A 23,489-nucleotide genomic window follows, 5' to 3' on the forward strand; every position below is an offset into this window, starting at 1 on the left:
ACAGACGTGATGGGCCTTGTCCCACAGAGATGAATAGAACGTGCAGCTGGTACTGTTGAGTACTGCGCATGCGAGACGTCAGTGGCAGCGCGCATGCGCAGAAGGGGATCAGGTCCACATGCACAAAAGGGGCAGGCCCGCCAAAAAAACTTGCGCAAATAATCACTGCACGAAAATTGCTTCCGATCAGCACTCGAGTGCTAAACCAGCAGCTGTCTGTTTAGCGCCTCCAGGCGTTCAAATCATGTTAATTAGCAATTAGCCCCAAACCTTGGAGCTAAAAACAGACTTTCAAACAGGTGTGTCTTATTAGTACAGCACCCAATTAGCACCTGTTTTCACACTTTCACCAAAATAATGCCCAGGTGTCAATTAAACTGCTGCTGTGGACATACACTTCTAGAAGCATCACGAGACACAGGGTAAGGCACGGACCGATTTAAAATATTGGTTAAATGGTTACGCTCTTGGTTTGGCCTTCCCTCACTGTATAGAATCCACTACTCTCAACAGAAAGTCTAATCAGGAACAAGGTAAGAACTGGCCTCAGCACCCATGGGCTAGAGAGGAAAATGCAGCTAGAACTCCTCCTTCTACTTATTATCCAAAGGCTTCTGATGGAATGTACTAAGAAAGCCTAAAATTTACAAGCAGTTAGTTGCCCTCTTAGAGTTTACAAGTAGTTACAATGACCTGGATCTGCCGGTTTAGGTGACTTCCTCATGAGGAGCAGTTAAGCAGTGGCATTAATGGGATAGGCCATGTAAGCAGCTAACCCTCAACCAGGAACCGACTATCCAACTGCGACACAAAAAATCCTGTATTAGAGAGGAAAACCTGCATATAGCATCATTCATAACCTTGGGACATCCCACAGTACTTTACAACCAATGAAGTACTGTAAGTGTAGTCACTGTTGTAATGTAGGAAACGCAGCAGCAATTTGCGCATTAGATAATGACCAGTTAATCTATTTTAGTGACGCTGGTTGAGGAATAAATATTAGCCAGTGAGTGCTCCCCTGCTCTTCTTCGAAATAGTGCTATGGGATCTATTACATCCCCAAGAGAGCAGATGGGGCCTCGGTTTAACTTCTCATCCGAACAACGGAACTTCAGACAGTGCAGCACTCCCTCAGCACTGCACTGGAATGTCAGTCTAAATTTTGCGCTCAAGTCGAAGGATTGCGACTTTGAACCTACAACCTTCTTACTCCGAAGTAAGAGTGCTATCACTGAGCCACAGCAGACACCAGTATCAGCTTATAATGGTACATTACGTGAGATCTTAAGGTACAGCAAACCATGCTTGTCAAAAAATTAACCATTGCTTGAAGGCATTTGATCAAATTGATCATTACTACTAGCATACATCAGATGCTTTCCCCTTTCACCCAGTTAATTAAACAGATTTCCTGCAGTGTTATTGATGCCAAATCACACATTAACCCAAAATAGCAGGCACTAACAGGACGAGCTCTAATCTACTTCAAGCTGTGGTTAATACGGACTAGCTTCTGAAATGAGTTAGATTCACATGTGCACATCTTGCAAACTAAACTGCTGAAGATAGATTCCTATTACTCTATCCTTCGGATGCAACATTAAACTGTCTGCTCACTCAGGTGGATGTAAAAGATCCCATGGCACTATTTCGAAGAGGAGCAGGAGTCCTTCCCGGTGTCCTGAGCAACATTTATCCCTCAACTAACATAATTAACATATCCGTTCATTACAGTTTGTGAGATCTTATTATATGCACAGTGGTTGCTACGTTTCCCACATTACAACAGTGACTACACTTCAATAGTACTTAATTGGCTATAAAGTGCTTTGGGACGTCACGAGATCACGAAAGTTGCTGTTTAAATACAAGTCTGTCTTCCTTTCTGTGGAAAATGTTGTGCTGAACTGCAGAAGAATGGAAGTCTCACTTCCACACATCCTCCTCGTCCTGAAATACCAAAAACCACTATTAGGAACATAGAAAATAGGTGCAAGAGTAGGCTATTCGGCCCTTCAAGCCTGCACCACCATTCAATAAGATCATGGCTGATCAGTCCCTCAGTATCCCTTTTCTGCTTTCTCTCCATACCCCTTGATCCTCTTAACTGCAAGGGCCATATCTAACTCTCTCTTGAATATATCCAATGAATTACACCGGAAGCAGCAGCAGCAATGCACTCTCACCAGCACCCAACGATATGAAGGAGGCAAAGTCTCCGACTTTTCCTGGGCCCCAAGAATGGCCAGCAGAAGCAGTGAGAAACACTGCCCTCCTTCTCACTGGCCTTTCAATTTAGTCCAACCACCTCAAAGAAAGAAAGACTGGCATTTATATAGTGCCTTTCGCAACCTCAGGATGTCCCAAAGCACTTTACAACCAATGAAGTATTCTGCGCACAGCAAGGTCCCACAACCAGCAATAGCCAGATCATCTGATTTACTGATGCAGGTTGAGGGATAATTGTTGGTTAGGGCACCAGGGAGATCATCTCATGCTCTCCTTTGGAACAGTGCCGTTGAATCTTTTACATGCACCCGAGGGGGCAGACGGGGTCTCGCTTTAATGCCTCATCCAAAAGATGGCACCTCCAACAGTGCAGTACTGCATTGGAGTGTCAGCTTTGCATCTCAAGCTCCAGGATCACGCTGATAAAGGAGGGAAAGAGCAGCGACACTTACAGGTTGCCGGTCTCCTCTGCTGAGCTGTTAATGCAAGGTCAATTATTCCATGTCCGATGAATCTTCAGACAGAAACCAGACTCGACATAACAAGGTTATAATCCAGCTTGCAATTCTAGGTTTGATACCCAGATGGGCACTAGTTCCAGACAATGATGGTTTGACCAGGTGCCCAGTCTTAAGCCAAAGGGAGCTTCGAATTCCCCAGCACACTTCGAAGCAACAAGCCACACTGGAGCCACTCTATCTGCATTTTCCATTGAATTTAACAACAGGTCCTTGGCCTGCAGCATTGCACACACTGCAAGACCTGGACAGTTTCACCAGAGAAAAAAAAATGTTAAAGTCACTATTGGAGTGTAACTATTACCATGGTTTTACTGAGCTCAACCCAATGCAGTACAACTCACTTTCTGATTAGTGTGGACACTCTCACTGTGATTCCAATGGGAGTTCCCCATATTTCAGAAGTTAACATGAATTACAGTACAGCCTCACTCAGTGCCTTTCGCCTCAATCTTGGATATATCCCACGGGAAAGGAAATTACATTTTATTTCACCGATTAAAGCCCCATAACTTTAGGAATGCAGGCACTCACTCTCTAATCCTAAAGAACATCAATGCAAAGCCAAAAAAAACATCTCCAGAATTGGCAGTCTCTGGGAGGGTTTGAGAAACAACAACTTGTATTTATCATCATCATAGGCAGTCCCTCGAAGCGAGGATGACTTGCTTCCACGCCAAAAAATGGATAAGTTCACAGGTGTTCCAATTAAGGGCCTAAAATTCCAATTCCTTAACTATAACCTGAAGGGTGGAAGATGCCTGTGCGTGGATCTTTTTTTAAACGTGTGGTGGCCGTTGCACACCAGCCACCACACGGGCTTGACAGAGCTAGGTCTTGGTCCAGTGGCAAGGATTATCCAAGATGACTAGAGATCTGCTATGCTGCACGGACCTAGTGCACGCACATATATATCGCAGTGTGGGCTGGCACATGCTGCCCCTGGGCCCCTAACTCACGCCTCCCTTGGGCCCCGATCACATCCCTCCACAATCTCTCGCCGCTCCTTCGCCCCGATCTCGCCGCTCTTGCCGTGTCTGCCCACGCTCCAATCACTGACCTGGACCTTGATGACGTCACTCTTCGCTGCCGTCGCAGCTCATGCTGCTTCCTGAAGTGGCCTGCCTCCACGCTGCTCCTTGGCCTCCGCTCACCTCTCCTTTTATAGCCCTGACCTGCCGCTGGTGTTCTCACGCAGGTCGGGGGCCTCCACGCTGCAGGAAATATATGCGGGCTAACTGGCATCTTGCATCACTTTTTTATCTTACTAAATTTCCTCACAGTTTTAGCCTTTCGCAGGAACAATGCACACCACTGACCTCCAAGTCAACAATAATCTTTTTCACCAGAAAGTGATAGCCATCATCATCATCTATGTAGGAGTGGCCTTTTGTGGCGAGCCTTTGATGCATCCTGATGACCCTCCATGTACAGTCTTACCACAGCCTGGCGTTCCTGTGCAGCGATTTAGTGGGCAGGAAGGTGAGGATCCGCTCCACCACCTCGGCCACATTGCTCAGCACCAAGCTGGCGCTCCTCAGGTGGGCGATATCCATGGCTCGGCTCCCGCGGTGCTTAGGCTCCGGGCCTGCGGGCCAAGGAAGTCACGTGGCGGATCCAACTTGTATTTATGTAGCACCTTTAATGTAGTGAAACATCCCAAGGCACTTCACAGGTGTATTATGAGATAAACAATTTGACACTGAGCCACACAAGTAGAAATTAGTGCAGGTGACCAAAAGCTTGGTCAAAGAGGTATGTTTTAAGGAACGTCTTCAAGGAAGAAAGAGAGGTAGAGGGGCAGAGAGGTTTAGGCAGGGAGTTCCAGAGCTTAGGGCCCAGGCAACAGAAGGCACGGCCACTAATGTTTGAGCGATTATAATCTGTGATGCTCAAGAGGGCAGAATTAGAGGAGCACAGACATCTCGGGGGCTGGGCGGGTGGGGGGGGGGGGGGGGGTGTGGTGTGGCAGGTAAGAAGTGGAAGTTTATTTCCACTGGTTATATAATCAATAACAAAGGAGCAGAAAAAAAAGGATTAATTCTAGAAGCAGAGAAGGGGAGAGGTTACAAGAAGTTTTCTCAGGCAATGGATTAATAGAAGCTATTGAAACTGAGTCAATCAGAACATTTAAGAGTGAATTCGATAAATAGCCGAAGAAGAAAAATAATAAAGAATACGAGCAGAAAATGGGGTTTTAGATCACTGATGCAGAGCCAAGGCACTTCACAGTAGACATGATGGGCCAAACAGCCTCATTCTATGCTCTGTTTGAGACAATATGGAAAATGATAAGATTGTAAAACGCGGGTATTTGGCGCGAGTGAGATATTTCGGCGATACACAACGAGTTTCCAAAGTGACCTCAAACCTTGAGAGAACCCACAGCAAGTCTCCAAATACACGAGTCAGACAGCTGATGTAAACACAGCATTTTAGAAATGCAAATGCATTCACATGTCCAAGCAATCTGTACTTGCATATAGTTCTAGTGCTAACTAGACATGTGTTTCTGTACCCTTCCTGCATTCTGTTTATACAGCACGGCACGAATATATACTTTACGACTGCAGAGTGTTCCCCCTTTCAGGTTACATTTGTTTTCCTCTAATTAAAAGAAAATTAAACCATTTCTACTGTGAGGCCAGATAACGATTACAATGTGCAGAGCTTAAAGTACCTCCTGCAGTCACTGAAAGGCGAGTGAAAAACATGCGAGTTCATAACCACTCCCGTTCTTTGCCCGAATATACATGAACAAATTTATGAATGAAATAGATTAAAGTAGCACTCACTTTCTCAGTTATTAGACTTATATGTCATTTATTATTGCCCCATTATAAAATCTAGTAAGTGCCAACATAAAAGTCAGGGTTGAGAAAGGCCATTTGGCCTACTGAAGCCCAACCCTCTGGCACATTAGCTCTCCATCATGGCATCTAATTGTATTCAAATAGCCAATGTTTTTTGCCTCGATTACCTTATTTTGTAGATTAGTTCAAACATGTATCACTCTTAAGTGAAAACATTGTTCCGTGATATCTATTCTAAATGTACTTTGCACTAATTTTCCTTTTTTTCCCCTCTTGTTTTATGCGCATGACACAGTGTGTGCTTCCTAATCTGCAAATATTGCTTACAAAGTTACAAATCAGTGCTGGGTTATATCTACCTCTCTGTGCTGCCCCTGTCCTCCACATCTCTTAACTGCTGACACACAAGGAATCCAACTCCATATTCCACCCTCCCAGTATTGCGGGGGGACTCATCCGAAAGACGGCAACTCCAACAGTGCAACCTCAGTACTGCACTGAATGTCAGCTTAGATGTTGTGCTCAAGTCTTTGGAGTGGGGCTTGAACCCACAACCTTCTGACTGAGGCCAGACTGAGTCACGGCTGACATTCAAGCATTTGAAATTTATCCCCTGGCTTTTCTTAAAATCATTTTGAAAAACTGCCAAATATATATATTTTTTATAATGGCTCCCTCTGTCTGGATCTTTTGGCTCGATAAATGCTACTGGTACGTTGTGAGATGTCCATGATCAAACTGAGGATCTGCCTTGGGCTGACAGATTCAGCATCTGGACAAAAGTATCAAGTCCAAGGTTTAAGGAGAGGCTGAGGCCTTCAAATAAAAACTGTTGAAGGTTTCAAAGAGCACAAAAGACAATTCAATGGACACATTTCATAACTTTGTTGTGAAATATGTAAGTTGTAAAAAATGTTGAATCCTTATTTTGGATTTTGGAAATTTAGTTATTAAAGTGACAGACAAAATGGTTTTCAAAACATATTTTGAATGATTTAACATAGTGCAGTGGTGAAATATTTCCGTAGAATTTCCCCTAGAAGTCCCCACCGCTTTTAGCGGACGTGTTGATGTCAATGCAATTTGCCCACAATATGCAGGGGCCCATGTAACCAAAACATTTATTTTTTAAAGCACGGAAGGAAACTTCGTCCTCCATCTCTTCACGTCCCACTGTGTACGTTTACAATGCCGTTTCTCAACGCCTTGTGTAAGCAGATTCTACATTTCCCCCACCCCTCCAAGCAGCACGGAAACTTTGTAGATCGCATCAATTTCCTTTAACAACCGTATATTGAAGGACGAGGGAGTCCCCCGATGACCCTGACCCTGAACGCTCAGGTCAGGCACCCGAACCCTCCCTGGAATGCCAAGGATCAAGAAACACGAGGCCGGATGCACCGAAGCTCTAAAACTGGACGGTTCGGAGTTTTTCGACAGGCTGGAATCTTACCACAAATCCTGGTTCCCGGCCTGGGCCCTGGTTTGGGGGATGCAATTTGGATATGGTTTAAAGGAGGAGGCCAGTGGGGAGATTGCGGTTCTGGTAAAGGGAAACTTCCCTTGGAAGGAACATCTCTTCAATCTGGAGAAGGTAATGCATTTGGGGAGGGCTAACAAGGCAAGAGAATACACAATACATGGTAGGACACTGTAAAGTGTAGAGGAACAGAGGGACCTTGGAGTGCATGTCCACAGATCCCTGAAGGTAGCAGGACAGGTAGATAAGGTAGTTAAGAAGGCATACGGAATACTTGCCTTTATTGGCTGAAGCACAGAATACAAGAGCAGGGAGAAGTTATGCTTGAACTGTATAAAACACTAGTTAGGCCACAGCTAGAGTACTGTGTACAGTTCTGGTCACCACATTACAGGAAAGATGTGATTGCACTAGAGAGGGTACAAAGGAAATTTATGAGGATGTTGCCTGGAGTGGAGAATTTTAGCTATGGGGAAAGATTGGAACAGAGGAGGCTGAGGGGAGACCTTATTGAGGTGTATAAAATTATGAGGGGCCTACATGGAGTGGATAGGAAGGACCTATTTCCCTTAGCAGAGGGGTCAACAACCAGGGGGCATAGATTTAAAGTAATTGATAGGAGATTTAGAGGGGATTTGATGAGAATTCTTTAAACCCAGAGGGTGGTGGGGTCTGGAAATCATTTCCTGAAAGAGTGGTAGAGGCAGAAATCCTCATCACATTTAAAAAGTACTTGAATGTGCACTTGAAGTGCCGTAACCTACAAGGCTACAGACCAAGAGCTGGAAAGTGGGATTAGGCTGGATAGCTCTTTGTCGCCCAGCGCGGACATGATGGGCCAAATGGCCTCTTTCCGTGCTGTAAATTTCTATGATTCTAGGATCTGAACATCGGGCAACACATCAACCCACCATTACGCACGAACCAGCATAACCAGTGGCGGGTCCAGCCGTGCTGCAGGAGTCGCCACTTTGGAACAGCCCATTGATGCTGGAGGAATGGCGTGGAGTGAAAGATGAAGAAGAGCTCTCTGCAGATCCCGAGCTGTGACTTTGTCCAGCGGGTTAGTTGTAGGAAATGTAACCAAGGACAGGGGCGCAGGAGATGGTGCACAGGACCCTTTGTAATGCTGCTGGTTGTCAACGGAACAGGAACGCCCAAAACTTAGTTAATTGGCAGCAGCGAAGTATCAGCTACTATCAATGAAACTTCTACATAAAATCTCTTTCATCACTCCCCTCCCCCTCTGCACTCTACCTAGGCCCCTCCTAATTTTATACACCTAAATGAGGTCTCCCCTCAGCCTCCTCTGTTCCAAAGAAAACAAACCTAGCCGATCCAATCTTTCCCCATAGCTAAAATTCTCCAGTCCAGGCAACATCCTCATAAATCTCCTCTGTACCCTCTCTAGTGCATTAATTACTGATGTGAAAATGCATTAAATGATTGCAGGCATAATGACCCACCAACAACTTGCACTTATATAGCACCTTTAATGTAGTAAAACATCCCAAAGCACTTCAGAGGACCCTCATCAAACAAAATTTGACACCGAACCACATAAGGAGACATTGGGACAAGTGACCAAAAGCTTGGTCAAAGAAGGAGGTTTTAAGGGATGATCGGAGGAGAGAAGCGGAGAGCTTTCGGAAGGTAATTCCAGAGCTTGGGGCCCAGGCAGCTGAAGGCACGGCCGCCAATTGGGGGAGCGATGGAAATGTGCAAATGGCCAGAATTGGAGAAGCGCAGAGATCTCGAAAGGTTGTAAGGTTAGAGGAGGTTATAGAGATAGCGAGGGGCAAGGATGAGAATTTGGGGAACTTGATCTTTTCACGTCAGCTCTCCCTTAGCAACTTGTGTTGCATCCCTTTAAGAGCAGTCAGACTGCAAAGGGGATGGGCGGAAGGTGTCTGTCAGCGGGCGAGTTAAATGGGCCAAAGTCCACGCTCTCACCTTAATTGACACGTTAACTTTCAAACGGTAGGAATACATCCAGCTCAGCAAGCCGGCAAGAAGGGCTGACAGCAGTGGCAGGAGTTCTAGAGGACACGAGGGCGGTTAGGACTTAATGACAAGTAATCACACTTTAACAAGGTGTGAACAGCTGTTTGAACTGCCGAAATAGCCGGTGTGCTTAATACGGTTCTAAGTGGCACCTTTGTAATTGACACCCGTGATACTGGCAAATGGTTAGTGCCAAGGTTAAACTAAGACAAGAGCATGTGGAGTCAGGTGACAAATAGCAGAATGAATGGCAAGCAGATTTGAAAACAGAGAATTAGGGTTAAACTTATTTACTCGGACTGGCTAAAGGTGGGAAGTGGTGTTCCACAGGGATCGGTGCTGGGACCACTGTTGCACACTATTTACATAAATTTGGTCTTGGGAATTGGAAGTACAATTTCAAAATTTGCTGAGGACACCAAATTGTGGGGGGAAATAGTGAATACTGAGGAATACAGTGACAAAATATAAGGCGGTGTTAATAAACTTGCAGAATGGGTGTGCAATTGGCAAATTAATTTCAATATAGATAAGCACGAGGTGGTGCATTTAGGTGGTAGGAATAAGGAGGCCACATACGCTTTGGAAAATAGAAGTCTAAATGGGGTAGAGGAGCCAAGGGATTTGGGAGTATAGATTCATAATTCATTAAAAGTAGCAATGCAGGCTAACAAGGCCATAAATAATGCAATCAAAGCATTGGGATTTATTTAGTTAATTCGGAAACTAGGGTCGTGAACTTAAGGAAAGGTAACTTCGACAGTATGAGGCGTGAATTGGCTAGAATAGACTGGCAAAGGATACTTAAAAGGGTTGACGGTGGATAGGCAATGGCAAACATTTAAAGATCACATAGATGAACTTCAGCAATTGTACATCTCTGTCTGGAGTAAAAATAAAACGGGAAAGTTGGCTCAACCGTGGCTAACAAGGGAAATTAAGGATAGTGTTAAAACCAAGGAAGAGGCATATAAATTGGTTAGAAAAAGTAACAAACCTGAGGACTGGGAGAAATTTAGAATTCAACAGAGGAGGACTAAGGGTTTAATTAAGATGGGGAAAACAGAGTACGAGAGGAAGCTTGCAGGGAACATATAAACTGACTGCAAAAGCTTCTGTAAATATGTGAAGAGAAAAAGATTAGTGAAAACAAATGTAGGTCCCTTGCAGTCGGATTCAGGTGAATTTATAATAGAAACATAGAAAATAGGTGCAGGAGCAGGCCATTCAGCCCTTCTAGCCTGCACCGCCATTCAATGAGTTCATGGCTGAACATGAAACTTCAGTACCCACTTCCTGCTTTCACGCCATACCCCTTGATCCCCCGAGTAGTAAGGACTTCATCTAACTCCCTTTTGAATATATTTAGTGAATTGGCCTCAACTACTTTCTGTGGTAGAGAATTCCACAGGTTCACCACTCTCTGGGTGAAGAAGTTTCTCCTTATCTCGGTCCTAAATGGCTTACCCCTTATCCTTAGACTGTGACCCCTGGTTCTGGACTTCCCCAACATTGGGAACATTCTTCCTGCATCCAACCTGTCCAAACCCGTCAGAATTTTAAACGTTTCTATGAGGTCCCCTCTCACTCTTCTGAACTCCAATGAATACAAGCCCAGTTGATCCAGTCTTTCTTGATAGGTCAGTCCCACCATCCCGGGAATCAGTCTGGTGAATCTTCGCTGCACTCCCTCAATAGCAAGAATGTCCTTCCTCAAGTTAGGAGACCAAAACTGTACACAATACTCCAGGTGTGGCCTCACCAAGGCCCTGTACAACTGTAGCAACATCTCCCTGCCCCTGTACTCAAATCCCCTCGCTATGAAGGCCAACATGCCATTTGCTTTCTTAACCGCCTGCTGTACCTGCATGCCAACCTTCAATGACTGATGTACCTTGACACCCAGGTCTCGTTGCACCTTCCCTTTTCCTAATCTGTCACCATTCAGATAATAGTCTGTCTCTCTGTTTTTACCACCAAAGTGGATAACCTCACATTTATCCACATTATACTTCATCTGCCACGCATTTGCCCACTCACCTAACCTATCCAAGTCATTCTGTAGCCTCATAGCATCCTCCTCGCAGCTCACACTGCCACCCAACTTAGTGTCATCCGCAAATTTGGAGATACTACATTTAATCCCCTCGTCTAAATCATTAATGTACAATGTAAACAGCTGGGGCCCCAGCACAGAACCCTGCGGTACCCCACTAGTCACTGCCTGCCATTCCGAAAAGTACCCATTTACTCCTACTCTTTGCTTCCTGTCTGACAACCAGTTCTCAATCCACGTCAGCACTCTACCCACAATCCCATGTGCTTTAACTTTGCACATTAATCTCCTGTGTGGGAACAAAGAAATGGCAGACCAATTGAACAAATACTTCGGTTCTGTCTTCACGAAGGAAGACACGAATAACCTTCCGAATGTACTAGGGGACAGTGGGTCTAGTGAGAAGGAGGAACTGAAGGATATCCTTATTAGGCGAATTGTATTAGGGAAATTGATGGGATTGAAGGCTGATAAATCCCCGGGGCCTGATAGTCTGCATCCCAAAGTACTTAAGGAAGTGGCCCTAGAAATAGTGGATGCATTGGTGATCATTTACCAACAGTCTATTGACTCTGGATCAGTTCTTATGGTCTGGAGGGTAGCTAATGTAACACCACTTTTTAAAAAAAGGAGAGAGAAAACAGGTAATTATAGACCGGTTAGCCTGACATCAGTAGTGGGGAAAACGTTGGAATCAATCATTAAGGATGAAATAGCAGTGCATTTGGAAAGCAGTGACAGGATCGGTCCAAGTCAGCATGGATTTACGAAAGGGAAATCATGCTTGACGAATCTTCTGGAATTTTTTGAGGATGTAACTAGCAGAGTGGACAAGGGAGAACCAGTGGATGTGGTATATTTGGACTTTCAAAAAGCTTTTGACAAGGTCCCGCACAAGGGATTGGTGTGCAAAGTCAAAGCGCATGGTATTGGGGGTAATGTACTGACGTGGATAGAGAACTGGTTGGCAGACAGGAAGCAAAGAGTCGGGATAAACGGGTCCTTTTCAGAATGGCAGGCAGTGACTAGTGGGGTGCCGCAGAGCTCAGTGCTGGGACCCCAGCTCTTAAAAATATACATTGACAATTTGGATGAAGGAATTGAGTGTAAAATCTCCAGGTTTGTAGATGACATTAAAGTGGGTGGCGGTGTGAGCTGTGAGGGGGACGCTAAGAGGCTGCAGGGTTACTTGGACAGGTTAGGTGAGTAGGCAAATGCATGGCAGATGCAGTATAATGTGGATAAATGTGAGGTTATCCATTTTGGGAGCAAAAACACGAAGGCAGATTATCTGAATGACGGCAGATTAGGAAAAGGGGAGGTGCAATGAGACCTGGGTGTCATGGTTCATCAGTCATTGAAGGTTGGCATGCAGGTACAGCAGGCGGTGAAGAAGACAAATGGTATGTTGGCCTTCATAGCTAGGGGATTTGAGTATAGGAGCAGGGAGGTCTTTTACTGCAGTTATACAGGGCCTTAGTGAGGCCTCACCTGGAATATTGTGTTCAGTTTTGGTCTCCTAATCTGAGGAAGGATGTTCTTGCTATTGAAGGAGTGCAATGAAGGTTCACCAGACTAATTCCAGGGATGGCTGGATTGTCATATGAGGAGAGACTGGATCAACAGGGCCTTTATTCACTGGAGTTTAGAAGAATGAGAGGGGATCTCATAGAAATGTATAAGATTCTGACGGGACTGGACAGGTTAGATGCGCAAAGAATGTTCCCGATGTTGGAGAAGTCCAGAACCAGGGGACATAGTCTTAGGATAAGGGGTAGGCCATTTAGAACTGAGATGAGGAGAAACTTCTTCACTCAGAGTTGTTAACCTGTGGAATTCCCTGCCGCAGAGAGTTGTTGATGCCTGTTCATTGGATATATTCAAGAGGGAGTTAGATATGGCCCTTATGGCTAAGGGAATCAAGGGGTATGGAGAGAAAGCAGGAAAGGGATACTGAGGGAATGATCAGCCATGATCTTATTGAATGGCGGTGCAGGCTCGAAGGGCCGAATGGCCTTCTCCTGCACCTATTTTCTATGTTTCTGGTGGAATAGAATGGAAAAGCAGCGCAGTTATGTTAAACTTTACAGAGCTTTAGTTAGATCACATTTGGAGTACTGTGTAAAATTTTGGTCTCCATATTACAAAAAGGCTGCAAGAGGCACTGGAGAAGGTGCAAGGAAGATTTACATGAATGATACCAGAGCTGAGCGGGTACAACTATCAGGAAAGACTGAACAGGCTGGAGCTCTTTTCTCTAGAAAAGAGAAGGCTGAGAGATGATCTAATAGAGGTCGTTAAACTTTTGATGGGGTAGATGTAGAGAAAATGTTTCCACTTGTGGAGGAATCCAAAACTAGTGCTCATAAATACAAGGTAGTCACTAAGAAATCCAATAAAAAATTCAAAAGAAACTTCTTTACCCAGAGAGTGGTTACAATATGGAACATGGAGTAGTTGAGGGGGATAGCATAGATGCATTTCAGAGGAAGCTAGATAAGCACATGATAGAGAAAGGAACTATATGCTGATATAGTGAGATGAAGTGGGATAGGAGGAGGCTTGTGTGGAGCATAAGCACCAGCATAGACCAGTTGGGCCGAATGGCCTGTCTGTGCTTAAATTCTATGTAATTTGCCCGATATAGGTAGTTGTAAGCGGGAAAGGTGCAATTATTGGGGACTATACATATATTTGCCATGTCTAATTTAAAACTCCAGGTATATCGAACTCCTAAAGAACTGGTTAGAGCATTTGTTATACCAATTGTACAACATTTATGCTAATATTTGATAGACATTACATGTGCTTCATCTTAAATGTACAAGTTGCCAGCGAGCTTCTCAGAAAGTTTCATGTTATACAGAAATCTCCAAAGAGCAGCAATAATAAATAATGAATCAAACAGACCCAAGCTATAAAAAAAAATGTTGAAATCTCTTTGAAACTTACAGGACTGGGTCTTCCGCCAATAATGTTAAATCCAAGAGTGTCATTTTCTCGATGTAAAACTACAGTTAACGGTTTTGTTTCTCCACCCTGTTAGAAGAAAAAAAATAAGTGAAAGGAAAGTAGGAGCATTCAAAAAGCACTAAAGCTTTAAATGTCAAACTATAATAAAGGATAATAATACAGCGCAAAATACAGATGAGGGGCCTAATTGGTTTTTCTAGCTCATCTCCATAGATCCTTGTGGAATGACTCGAGTTTTTGCTCTCATTACCCTAACCACGAGACAGTTAGCCTTGGCTCAGTGGTAGCACTCTCACCCGAGTCACAAGATAGAAGTCCCACTCGAGAGATGTGAGCACAAAATCCAGGCTCCAGTGCAATATTGAGGGAATGCTGCACTATCGGAGGTGCCACCTTTTGGATGAGGTGTTAATCGATCTCCCGATTACCCTCTTGGGTGGAATAAAAATTCCCATGACACCAGTTTGAAGAGCAGGGGAGTTCTCCCCAACCTCCTGGCCAATATCTATCCCTCACCAAACATCACCAAAAACAGATGATCTGGTCATTTATGTCATTGCTGTTTGTGGGCCCTTGCTGTGCACAAATTGGCTGCTGCATTTCCTTAATTACAACAATGACTACGCTTCAAAAGTACTTCATTGGCTGTAAAGTGCTTTGGAAAGTTAAGAGCTCGTGAAAGATGCAAGTCTTTCTTTTTATTAATCACTCTTTGTGTAATGAAGTGCTTCACGGTATTAGTTCCGAACATGCCATTTAACACTTTGTACCTATATCCAGCAACGGCGGCTTAACTTAAAACAGTTACTACAGCCATTTTAATAACAAGCTATAAAGGTCAGTACACATTATTATTGTTTGTACTTGGGAGACGGAATTCAACCAGAATCTGTTAGCGCAATCTAATTTTGGCCTCCTGAGAATTGGCATTCACTTTTGTCTCAAGACTGTAGCATGCTGGACACTACATAATGATCAGTCTAACTTCAATGTTGGTGTATCAGATCACTTAACCCAGACCCAGTACCCACAGCCTTTTGGAGGAGCGAGTTCCCGATTTCTACTACCCTCTGTGTGATAAAGTCCTTCCTGATTTCACTCTTAAATAGCCTAAACATAGAAACATAGAAAATAGGTGCAGGAGTAGGCCATTCGGCCCTTCGAGCCTGCACCGCCATTGAACAAGATCATGGCAGTACCCATTTCCTGCTTTCTCTCCATGGCCCTTGATCCCCTTAGCCGTAAGAACATAATAAGAACATAAGAATTAGGAACAGGAGTAGGCCATCCAGCCCCTTGAGCCTGCTCCGCCATTCAACAAGATCATGGCTGATTTGGCCGTGGACTCAGCTCCACTTACCCGCCCGCTCCCCGTAACCCTTAATTCCCTTATTGGTTAAAAATCTATCTATCTGTGATTTGAATACATTCAATGAGCTAGCCTCAACTGCTTCCTTGGGCAGATAATTCCACAGATTCACAACCCTCTGGGAGAAGAAATTCCTTCTCAACTCGGTTTTAAATTGGCTCCCCCTTATTTTGAGGCTGTGCCCCCTAGTTCTAGTCTCCCTGACCAGTGGAAACAACCTCTCTGCCTCTATCTTGTCTATCCCTTTCATTATTTTAAATGTTTCTATAAGATCACCCCTCATCCTTCTGACTCCAACGAGTAAAGACCCAGTCTACTCAATCTCTCATCATAAGGTAACTCCCTCATCTCCGGAATCAGCCGAGTGAATCGTCTCTGTACCCCCTCCAAAGCTAGTATATCCTTCCTTAAGTAAGGTGACCAAAACTGCACGCAGTACTCCAGGTGCGGCCTCACCAATACCCTGTACAGTTGCAGCAGGACCTCCCTGCTTTTGTACTCCATCCCTCTCGCAATGAAGGCCAATATTCTATTCTATTCGCCTTCCTGATTACCTGCTGTACCTGCAAACTAACTTTTTGGGATTCATGCACAAGGACCCCCAGGTCCCTCTGCACCGCAGCATGTTGTAATTTCTCCCCATTCAAATAATATTCCCTTTTTTTACTGTTTTTTTTTTCCAAGGTGGATGACCTCACATTTTCCGACATTGTATTCCATCTGCCAAACCTTAGCCCATTCGCTTAACCTATCTAAATCTCTTTGCAGCCTCTCTGTGTCCTCTACACAACCCGCTTTCCCACTAATCTTTGCATCATCTGCAAATTTTGTTACACTACACTCTGTCCCCTCTTCCAGGTCATCTATGTATATTGTAAACAGTTGTGGTCCCAGCACCGATCCCTGTGGCACACCACTGACCACCGATTTCCAACCTGAAAAGGACCCATTTATCCCGACTCTCTGCTTTCTGTTAACCAGCCAATTCTCTATCCATGCTAATACATTTCCTCTGACTCCGCGTACCTTTATCTTCTGCAGTAACCTTTTGTGTGGCACCTTATCGAATGCCTTTTGCAAATCTAAATACACCACATCCATCGGTACACCTCTATCCACCATGCTCGTTATATCCTCAAAGAATTCCAGTAAATTAGTTGAACATGATTTCCCCTTCATGAATCCATGTTGCGTCTGCTTGATTGCACTTTTCCTATCTAGATGTCCCGCTATTTCTTCCTTAATGATAGCTTCAAGCATTTTCCCCACTACAGATGTTAAACTAACCGGCCTATAGTTACCTGCCTTTTGTCTGCCCCCTTTTTTAAATAGCGGCGTTACATTAGCTGCTTTCCAATCCGCTGGTACCTCCCCAGAGTCCAGAGAATTTTGGTAGATTATAACGAATGCATCTGCTAGAACTTCCGCCATCTCTTTTAATACCCTGGGATGCATTTCATCAGGACCATGGGACTTGTCTACCTTGAGTCCCATTAGCCTGTCCAGCACTACCCCCCTAGTGATTTGTCTCAAGGTCTTCCCTTCCCACATTCCCGTGACCAGCAATTTTTGGCATGGTTTTTGTGTCTTCCACTGTGAAGACCGAAGCAAAATAATTGTTTAAGGTCTCAGCCATTTCCACATTTCCCATTATTAAATCCCCCTTCTCATCTTCTAAGGGACCAACATTTACTTGAGTCACTCTTTTCTGTTTTATATATTGGTAAAAGCTTTTACTATCTGTTTTTATGTTTTGCGCAAGTTTACTTTCATAATCTATCTTTCCTTTCTTTATTGCTTTCTTAGTCATTCTTTGCTGTTGTTTAAAATTTTCACAATCTTCTAGTTTCCCATTAACCTTGGCCACCTTATATGCATTGGTTTTTAATTTGATACTCTCCTTTATTTCCTTGGTTATCCACGGCTGGTTATCCCTTCTCTTACCGCCCTTCTTTTTCACTGGAATATATTTTTGTTGAGCACTATGAAAGAGCTCCTTAAAAGTCCTCCACTGTTCCTCAATTGTGCCACCGTTTAGTCTGTGTTTCCAGTCTACTTTAGCCAACTCTGCCCTCATCCCACTGTAGTCCCCTTTGTTTAAGCATAGTACGCTCGTTTGAGACACTACTTCCTCACCCTCAATCTGTATTACAAATTCAACCATACTGTGATCACTCATTCCGAGAGGATCTTTTACTAGGAGTTCGTTTATTATTCCTGTCTCATTACACAGGACCAGATCTAAGATAGCTTGCTCCCTTGTAGGTTCTGTAACATACAGTTCTAAGAAACAATCCCGTATGCATTCTATGAATTCCTCCTCAAGGCTACCCCGTGCGATTTGATTTGACCAATCGATATGTAGGTTAAAATCCCCCATGATTACTGCCGTTCCTTTTTCACATGCCTCCATTATTCCCTTGATTATTGTCCGCCCCACCGTGAAGTTATTATTTGGGGGCCTATAAACTATGCCCACCAGTGACTTTTTCCCCTTACTATCTCTAATCTCCACCCACAATGATTCAACATTTTGTTCATTAGAGCCAATATCGTCTCTCACAACTGCCCTGATATCATCCTTTATTAACAGAGCTACCCCACCTCCTTTCCCTTCTTGTCTATCTTTCCGAATTGTTTGATACCCCTGTATGTTTAATTCCCAGTCTTGGCCACCCTGCAACCACGTTTCTGTAATGGCCACCAAATCATACCCATTTGTAATGATTTGTGCCGTCAACTCATTTACTTTGTTTCGAATGCTGCGTGCGTTTAGGTAAAGTGTTTTAATACTAGTTTTTAAACCATGATTTTTAGGTTTGACCCCTCCTACAGCTCTTTTATATTCATACATATTGTCCCTTCCTATCACCTTGTGGTTTACACTTACCCCAGTGCTACTCTGCTCTGTTGCCTCCTGCCTTTTGCATTCTTTCTTGGGGTTCTGTTCATCTGAGCTCTCACCCACTCTAACTAGCTCAGAGCCCTCTCCAGGGTTCCCATCCCCCTCCCAAGCTAGTTTAAAGCTCTCCCAACCGTACTATCAAAACCACCCGCGAGAACATTGGTCCCATCTCTGTTGAGGTGTAACCTGTCCGACTTGTACAGATCCCACCTACCCCAGAAGCGGTCTCAATTGTTCAGGAAACGAAAGCCCTCCCTCCTACACCAACGGGAGAGTGGAGAGCACCTGTTCCAACTGTCACAGGACGAGAGAATGGAGAGCACCAGTTCCAACTGTGACAGAACGAGAGTGTGGAGAGCACCAGTTGCAACTGTCACAGGACGGGAGAGTGGAGAGCACCAGTTCCAATTGTCACAGGACGAGAGAGTGGAGAGCACCAGTTCAAACTGTCGCAGGACGGGAGAGTGGAGAGCACCAGTTCCAACTGTCGCAGGACGGGAGAGTGGAGAGCACCAGTTCCAACTGTCGCAGGACGAGAAGAGTGGAGAGCACCAGTTCAAATTGTCACAGGACGGAAGAGTGGAGAGCACCAGTTCCAACTGTCACAGGACGGGAGAGTGGAGAGCCTAGCTCTAATTTTAAGATTGTTCCCCTTTGTTTAATAGCTTCTCTGTATCTACCCAATCGAATCCATATATTATTTTAAACACCTTTAAATGGAATATAAGCCAAGTTAAAGCAACCTGTCCTCATAATTTAACCCTTTAAGCACTGGAATCATTCTGGTGGGTCTGCAATGTACTTCCTCCAAGGCCAACATATCGTTCTTGAGGTGCCCAAAACTGAACTCACTATTCCAGATGGAGACTGACTATCTGAAGCTTCACTTGCTTCCCTATGTATTCCAACCTCCTTCAGATAAAGGCCTAACATTCCATCCGTGTTCTTGATTGCTTTTTGTAGCTTTTACTGATGTGTGTACATGGACACCTAAAGCCCTTTGCTCCTTATCTCTTCCCATGAAGAAAATATTGTGATTTGCCTTTCTTGGATCCAAAGTGGATGACCTCACACTCCCATTGGGAAATCCATGTCCCCAGTCCAAAATCGCACGTTCTGAATTGACTAAACAGGTCAGAAGGGATCTTGACAGAACCTCCAGAGTGCCACACATGCAAGATCAATATGCAGCCAAAGTAACACAAACCTTCAGAAAGCAAACCAACAAGCAAAATGACCACTCCAATATAGTATCTACCTTAGGGGTATCAGTGTGTTGCTCATACTGCCACTTGTATAGAAGTGGTTTGAATTTGGGTCAGGTTCGGGACACAAGTTGGGGTTGGAGGGGCAAATGCATTGGGAAAATTGGCCGCACCCATTTAAATGCTGCAAGAAACGCATTAAAAGGAGAATAATGGATCGTTTTCTTTTTAAGAGATGAGAATTTGGGTGTAGTTGTTACCACACCATGGGCCCAAGTTTCCACAAGAAAAAAAACGGGCGCCCCTCCGAGCTGGGCGCCCGTTTTTCGCGCCTAAAACGGCGCCTAAAAAAATCCTCGGTATTCTCCACCGACTTTCAGGTGCTGTGGCACTTGGCGCAGCCGGCACGAGCTGTGGGGGGGGGGGGCGGAGCCAGGTCCCTGCGCTGAAAACAGTGCCGGGACCTCTGCACATGCGCGCTACAGTCGGCACGCAAGTGCAGTAGCTCCAGGCGCCGAACTGTGTGGGAGGGGCCCGAAGCACGCAGCCCCTAGCCCTGGCCCAATGGCCTCACTGGGGCTGCGTGATGAGGCGCCTCCCACGGCCAGCTCCTGCTCCCCGCCCGACCAGACCCGACACTTGCCCCCCCCACCCCCGAGACCCGCTCGCCCCCCGCCCCAGACCCGACACCCGCTCCCCCCCCCCCGACCAGACACCCGCTCTCCCGACCCGACACCCGCTCCTGTTCCCCGACCCCCCCCTCTCTTCCCCTCCCCCTCCCTCCCCCTCCCCCTCCCCCCCTCTCCCCCCCTCTCCCCTTCTCTCTCTCTCTCTCTCTCTCTCTCTCTCTCTCTCTCCCCCTCCCTCGCTCAGCGGCACGAACAGCTGCAGAATTCTCCCTGGCTGAAGCACTTTCACACAGGTAGGAAGATGGTTTATTTAATCTTTTCTTGGCTTATAAATGTTTATTCAGGTTGGATTTATTTGTATAATATTTGTAGAAGTATAAATAAGGATTTATTGTCGAATTTAATGAGTTCCCTTCCCCCCCACCTCGTTCTGGGCGCTTAATTTGTAACCTGCGCCTGATTTTTTAATGTGTAGAACAGGTTTTTTCAGTTCTACAAAAATCTTCACTGGCGCCATTCTACTTTAGTTTGGAGTACATTTTCACTGTGGAAACTTTCAAATCAGGCGTCAGTGGCCGGACATGCCCCCTTTTGAAGAAAAAATTCTGTTCTAAACTAGAACTGTTCTACCTGACTAGAACTGCAGAAAAAAAAATGTGGAGAATTGCGATTTCTAAAATAGTCCGTTCTCCACCAGTTGCTCCTAAAAATCAGGCGCGAATCATGTGGAAACTTGGGTCCTAATTTACTCTGTTTAGCACTCAAAGGCGAGCAGTAATTCAAAGTCCAACTCATAATGTTATGATAGAATCAACAAGAAACATGCACTAAACTCTAAAGCAAACTCTCCTTCCATTGAAGAACATCACTCGGCTAACATTCTGACTGCAGTGCAGGAAATTAGGTGGAGAACACCCTCTTAAAAGGTCACTATTTGCCACTTTTGAGCTGTTTTCAGAAGTCTCAAGCTTAAGCAAAGCACACATTTTCATTTTTGGGGGGATAAAAAACAGAATAAATTCCTCGCCCTCCACAACGCACTGCATCCCACCACTGCCAGGGACCAGTGTCAGTTTGAAAAAGTGCTTCCAGTGGGGAGGGAAATATTGCAGTCAAATCCTGCAAATGGTCACATATTTCTCCACAGTGATCCTCCTCCCTGGTGTTTTAACTCCCCTCAAACTGAGCCAGTGACCAGCAATAGTGCTCCACAGCCTCACTATTGCTGTTTATTGTCGATGAAAAAAGCAAAATTGACATTTTTAGGGCCTGAAAGTTAACGCACTGTTTTCAGACAGGCTCGGAGACAGAATGATGATATGGGATGGTTACAGTAAGACTCCTTACAATGAACAGGGAAGGCATGGGAATCCAAACTCTGCACCACAACACATACTCATTTCCATCTCTTCTCATTGTTATTTCATGTCTGAAGGGCAAATGAATCAGAAAAACATTCTAACCAAATTTGTAGCTTTGTAAAATATGTGTCTATACACAACCCAAACAAACAGTAGTTCAAACACTGCAAACCCCAGCCCAGGGCAGGACTCGCTGCAGTAAATGAAAGGTTTGGCAACAACACAATGGGTTGCTGAGGGGTCTCCCTGCAATCCCCGATTGCAAATGTGCAATCACTGCAGGGTTCCCGTGAACAGCTGTATTTAGAATGAGAGTTAAACACAAGGACACCCCCGTTTCTGAAACGTATTAAAACACATCGCAGAGAATCAAAGTTTGAAAGAGCAGATGATTGGATTACAATATCTTCAACACGTCATCCGATTTGCCTTTCTATGTTTTTTTTTTAAAACTCTCCCAGTGTGTTCCAATCAACATTCTGTCTTTGCATTAGTACAAAAGTTAAGTACAAAATTGGAGACAGATGGTTTTGACACTTGAAAGGTTGATCGATTTTTTTAGAACTGTAATTAGGATTGTTGAGTGGGACCCCAGCATTGCTTTTGTTTCATTTTGACCGAAAGCAAATAATATTAAAGATTGTGTGACAAAGTCCACGATAAAGAAACTTTCCCTTCCATTCTAGCGTCAACAGAAGTTAACACCGAAGGTTAAATCCTAAAGTCACTCCACTTTAAAAAAATGAATCACCGACATGTATAATCGCCTTCCCCCCACTCCGTGCTCGTTTAAATCCTGCAATTAATTCATTCCTGTCATTCTTTCTCTCGGAGGCTGGAGTCACTGCATTCGCACTGGGGTCTGATATTTACCGCTCTAAGTGGCACGCCAGTGACTGAGTAACCGACCCGGGTCATCACACAGGGACTGCAGGCACGGGAACAGCAGTGAGATTAACAAGCAACATAAATAGACGGCTACTCGTGTAGTGGGCAAATACAGAGCAAGAGTGTAAACAAGGGAAGCATCTTCCTCTCGCTCCCTCTCCCATTCCCCTCATCATCCTTTATCTCTCTCTCTTCCATTCCCTCAATCATCCACTCTCTCCCATTCACCTCATCATCGTCTCTCTCTCTCTCTCTCTCTCTCTCATTCCGTCATCATCCTCCCTCTATTGTCCATTCCCCATCATTCCATCTGTCTCTCCATATTCACCCTTGTCATCAACCCTCATCTTCCTGCCTCCCCCTATTCCGCACCACCATTCCCTCCCCTGCTCTCTTTTCCCCCTCCATTCCCCCTCTCTCGTTTGTCCCCCCATTGCTCTTCCCCCCGTTTCCCCTCCCTCGCTCTTGCCCCCCACTCCCGTTTCCCCTCCCTCGTTCTTCCCCCCCCTCGCTCTTCCCATTCCCCCCCCTCGCTCTTCCCCCTCCTCCCATTCCCCCCCTCGCTCTTCCCCTCCCCCCTCGCTCTTCCCCCCCCTCCCATTACCCCTCCCTCGCTCTTCCCTCCCTCCCTCGCTCTTACCCCCCCTCCCTCCCTCGCTCTTACCCCCCCTCCCTCCCTCGCTCTTCCCCCCCCCTCCCTCCCTCTTCCCCCCCCCTCCCTCCCTCTTCCCCCCCTCCCTCCCTCTTCCCCCCCTCCCTCCCTCGCTCTTCCCCCTCCTCCCTCGCTCTCCCCCTCCCGTCCCATCCCCCCCTCCCTCCTTCTTCCCCCTCCCTCCATCGCTCTTCCCTCCCCCTTCCCCCATCGCTCTTCCCCCACCTTCCCCCATCGCTCTTCCCCCACCTTCCTCCCTCGCTCTTCCCCCACCTTCCTCCCTCGCTCTTCCCCCCCTCACTTCCCCCCCCTCACTCTTCCCCCCCCCTCCGACTTCCCGCTCCCTCATTCGCTCTTCCCCCCCCATTCCCACTCCCCCCTCCCTCGTTCTTCCCCCCCATTCC

The 23,489-nt window shown here is 45.4% G+C and overlaps 1 protein-coding gene across 1 annotated transcript in view; it reads right to left on the reverse strand.

Moving 5' to 3' along the window:
• pdzrn4 (PDZ domain containing ring finger 4) overlaps positions 1-23,489 on the reverse strand; it is a 572,541-nt gene that overhangs the window by 538,967 nt on the left and 10,085 nt on the right. The window contains 1 exon segment of the mRNA XM_070900642.1: positions 14,056-14,142. Within this exon segment, the coding sequence (XP_070756743.1) occupies positions 14,056-14,142 (87 nt within the window).

This window comes from Pristiophorus japonicus, chromosome 15 (genome assembly GCF_044704955.1).
Source record: "Pristiophorus japonicus isolate sPriJap1 chromosome 15, sPriJap1.hap1, whole genome shotgun sequence".
Classification (NCBI taxonomy): Eukaryota; Metazoa; Chordata; class Chondrichthyes; family Pristiophoridae; genus Pristiophorus; species Pristiophorus japonicus.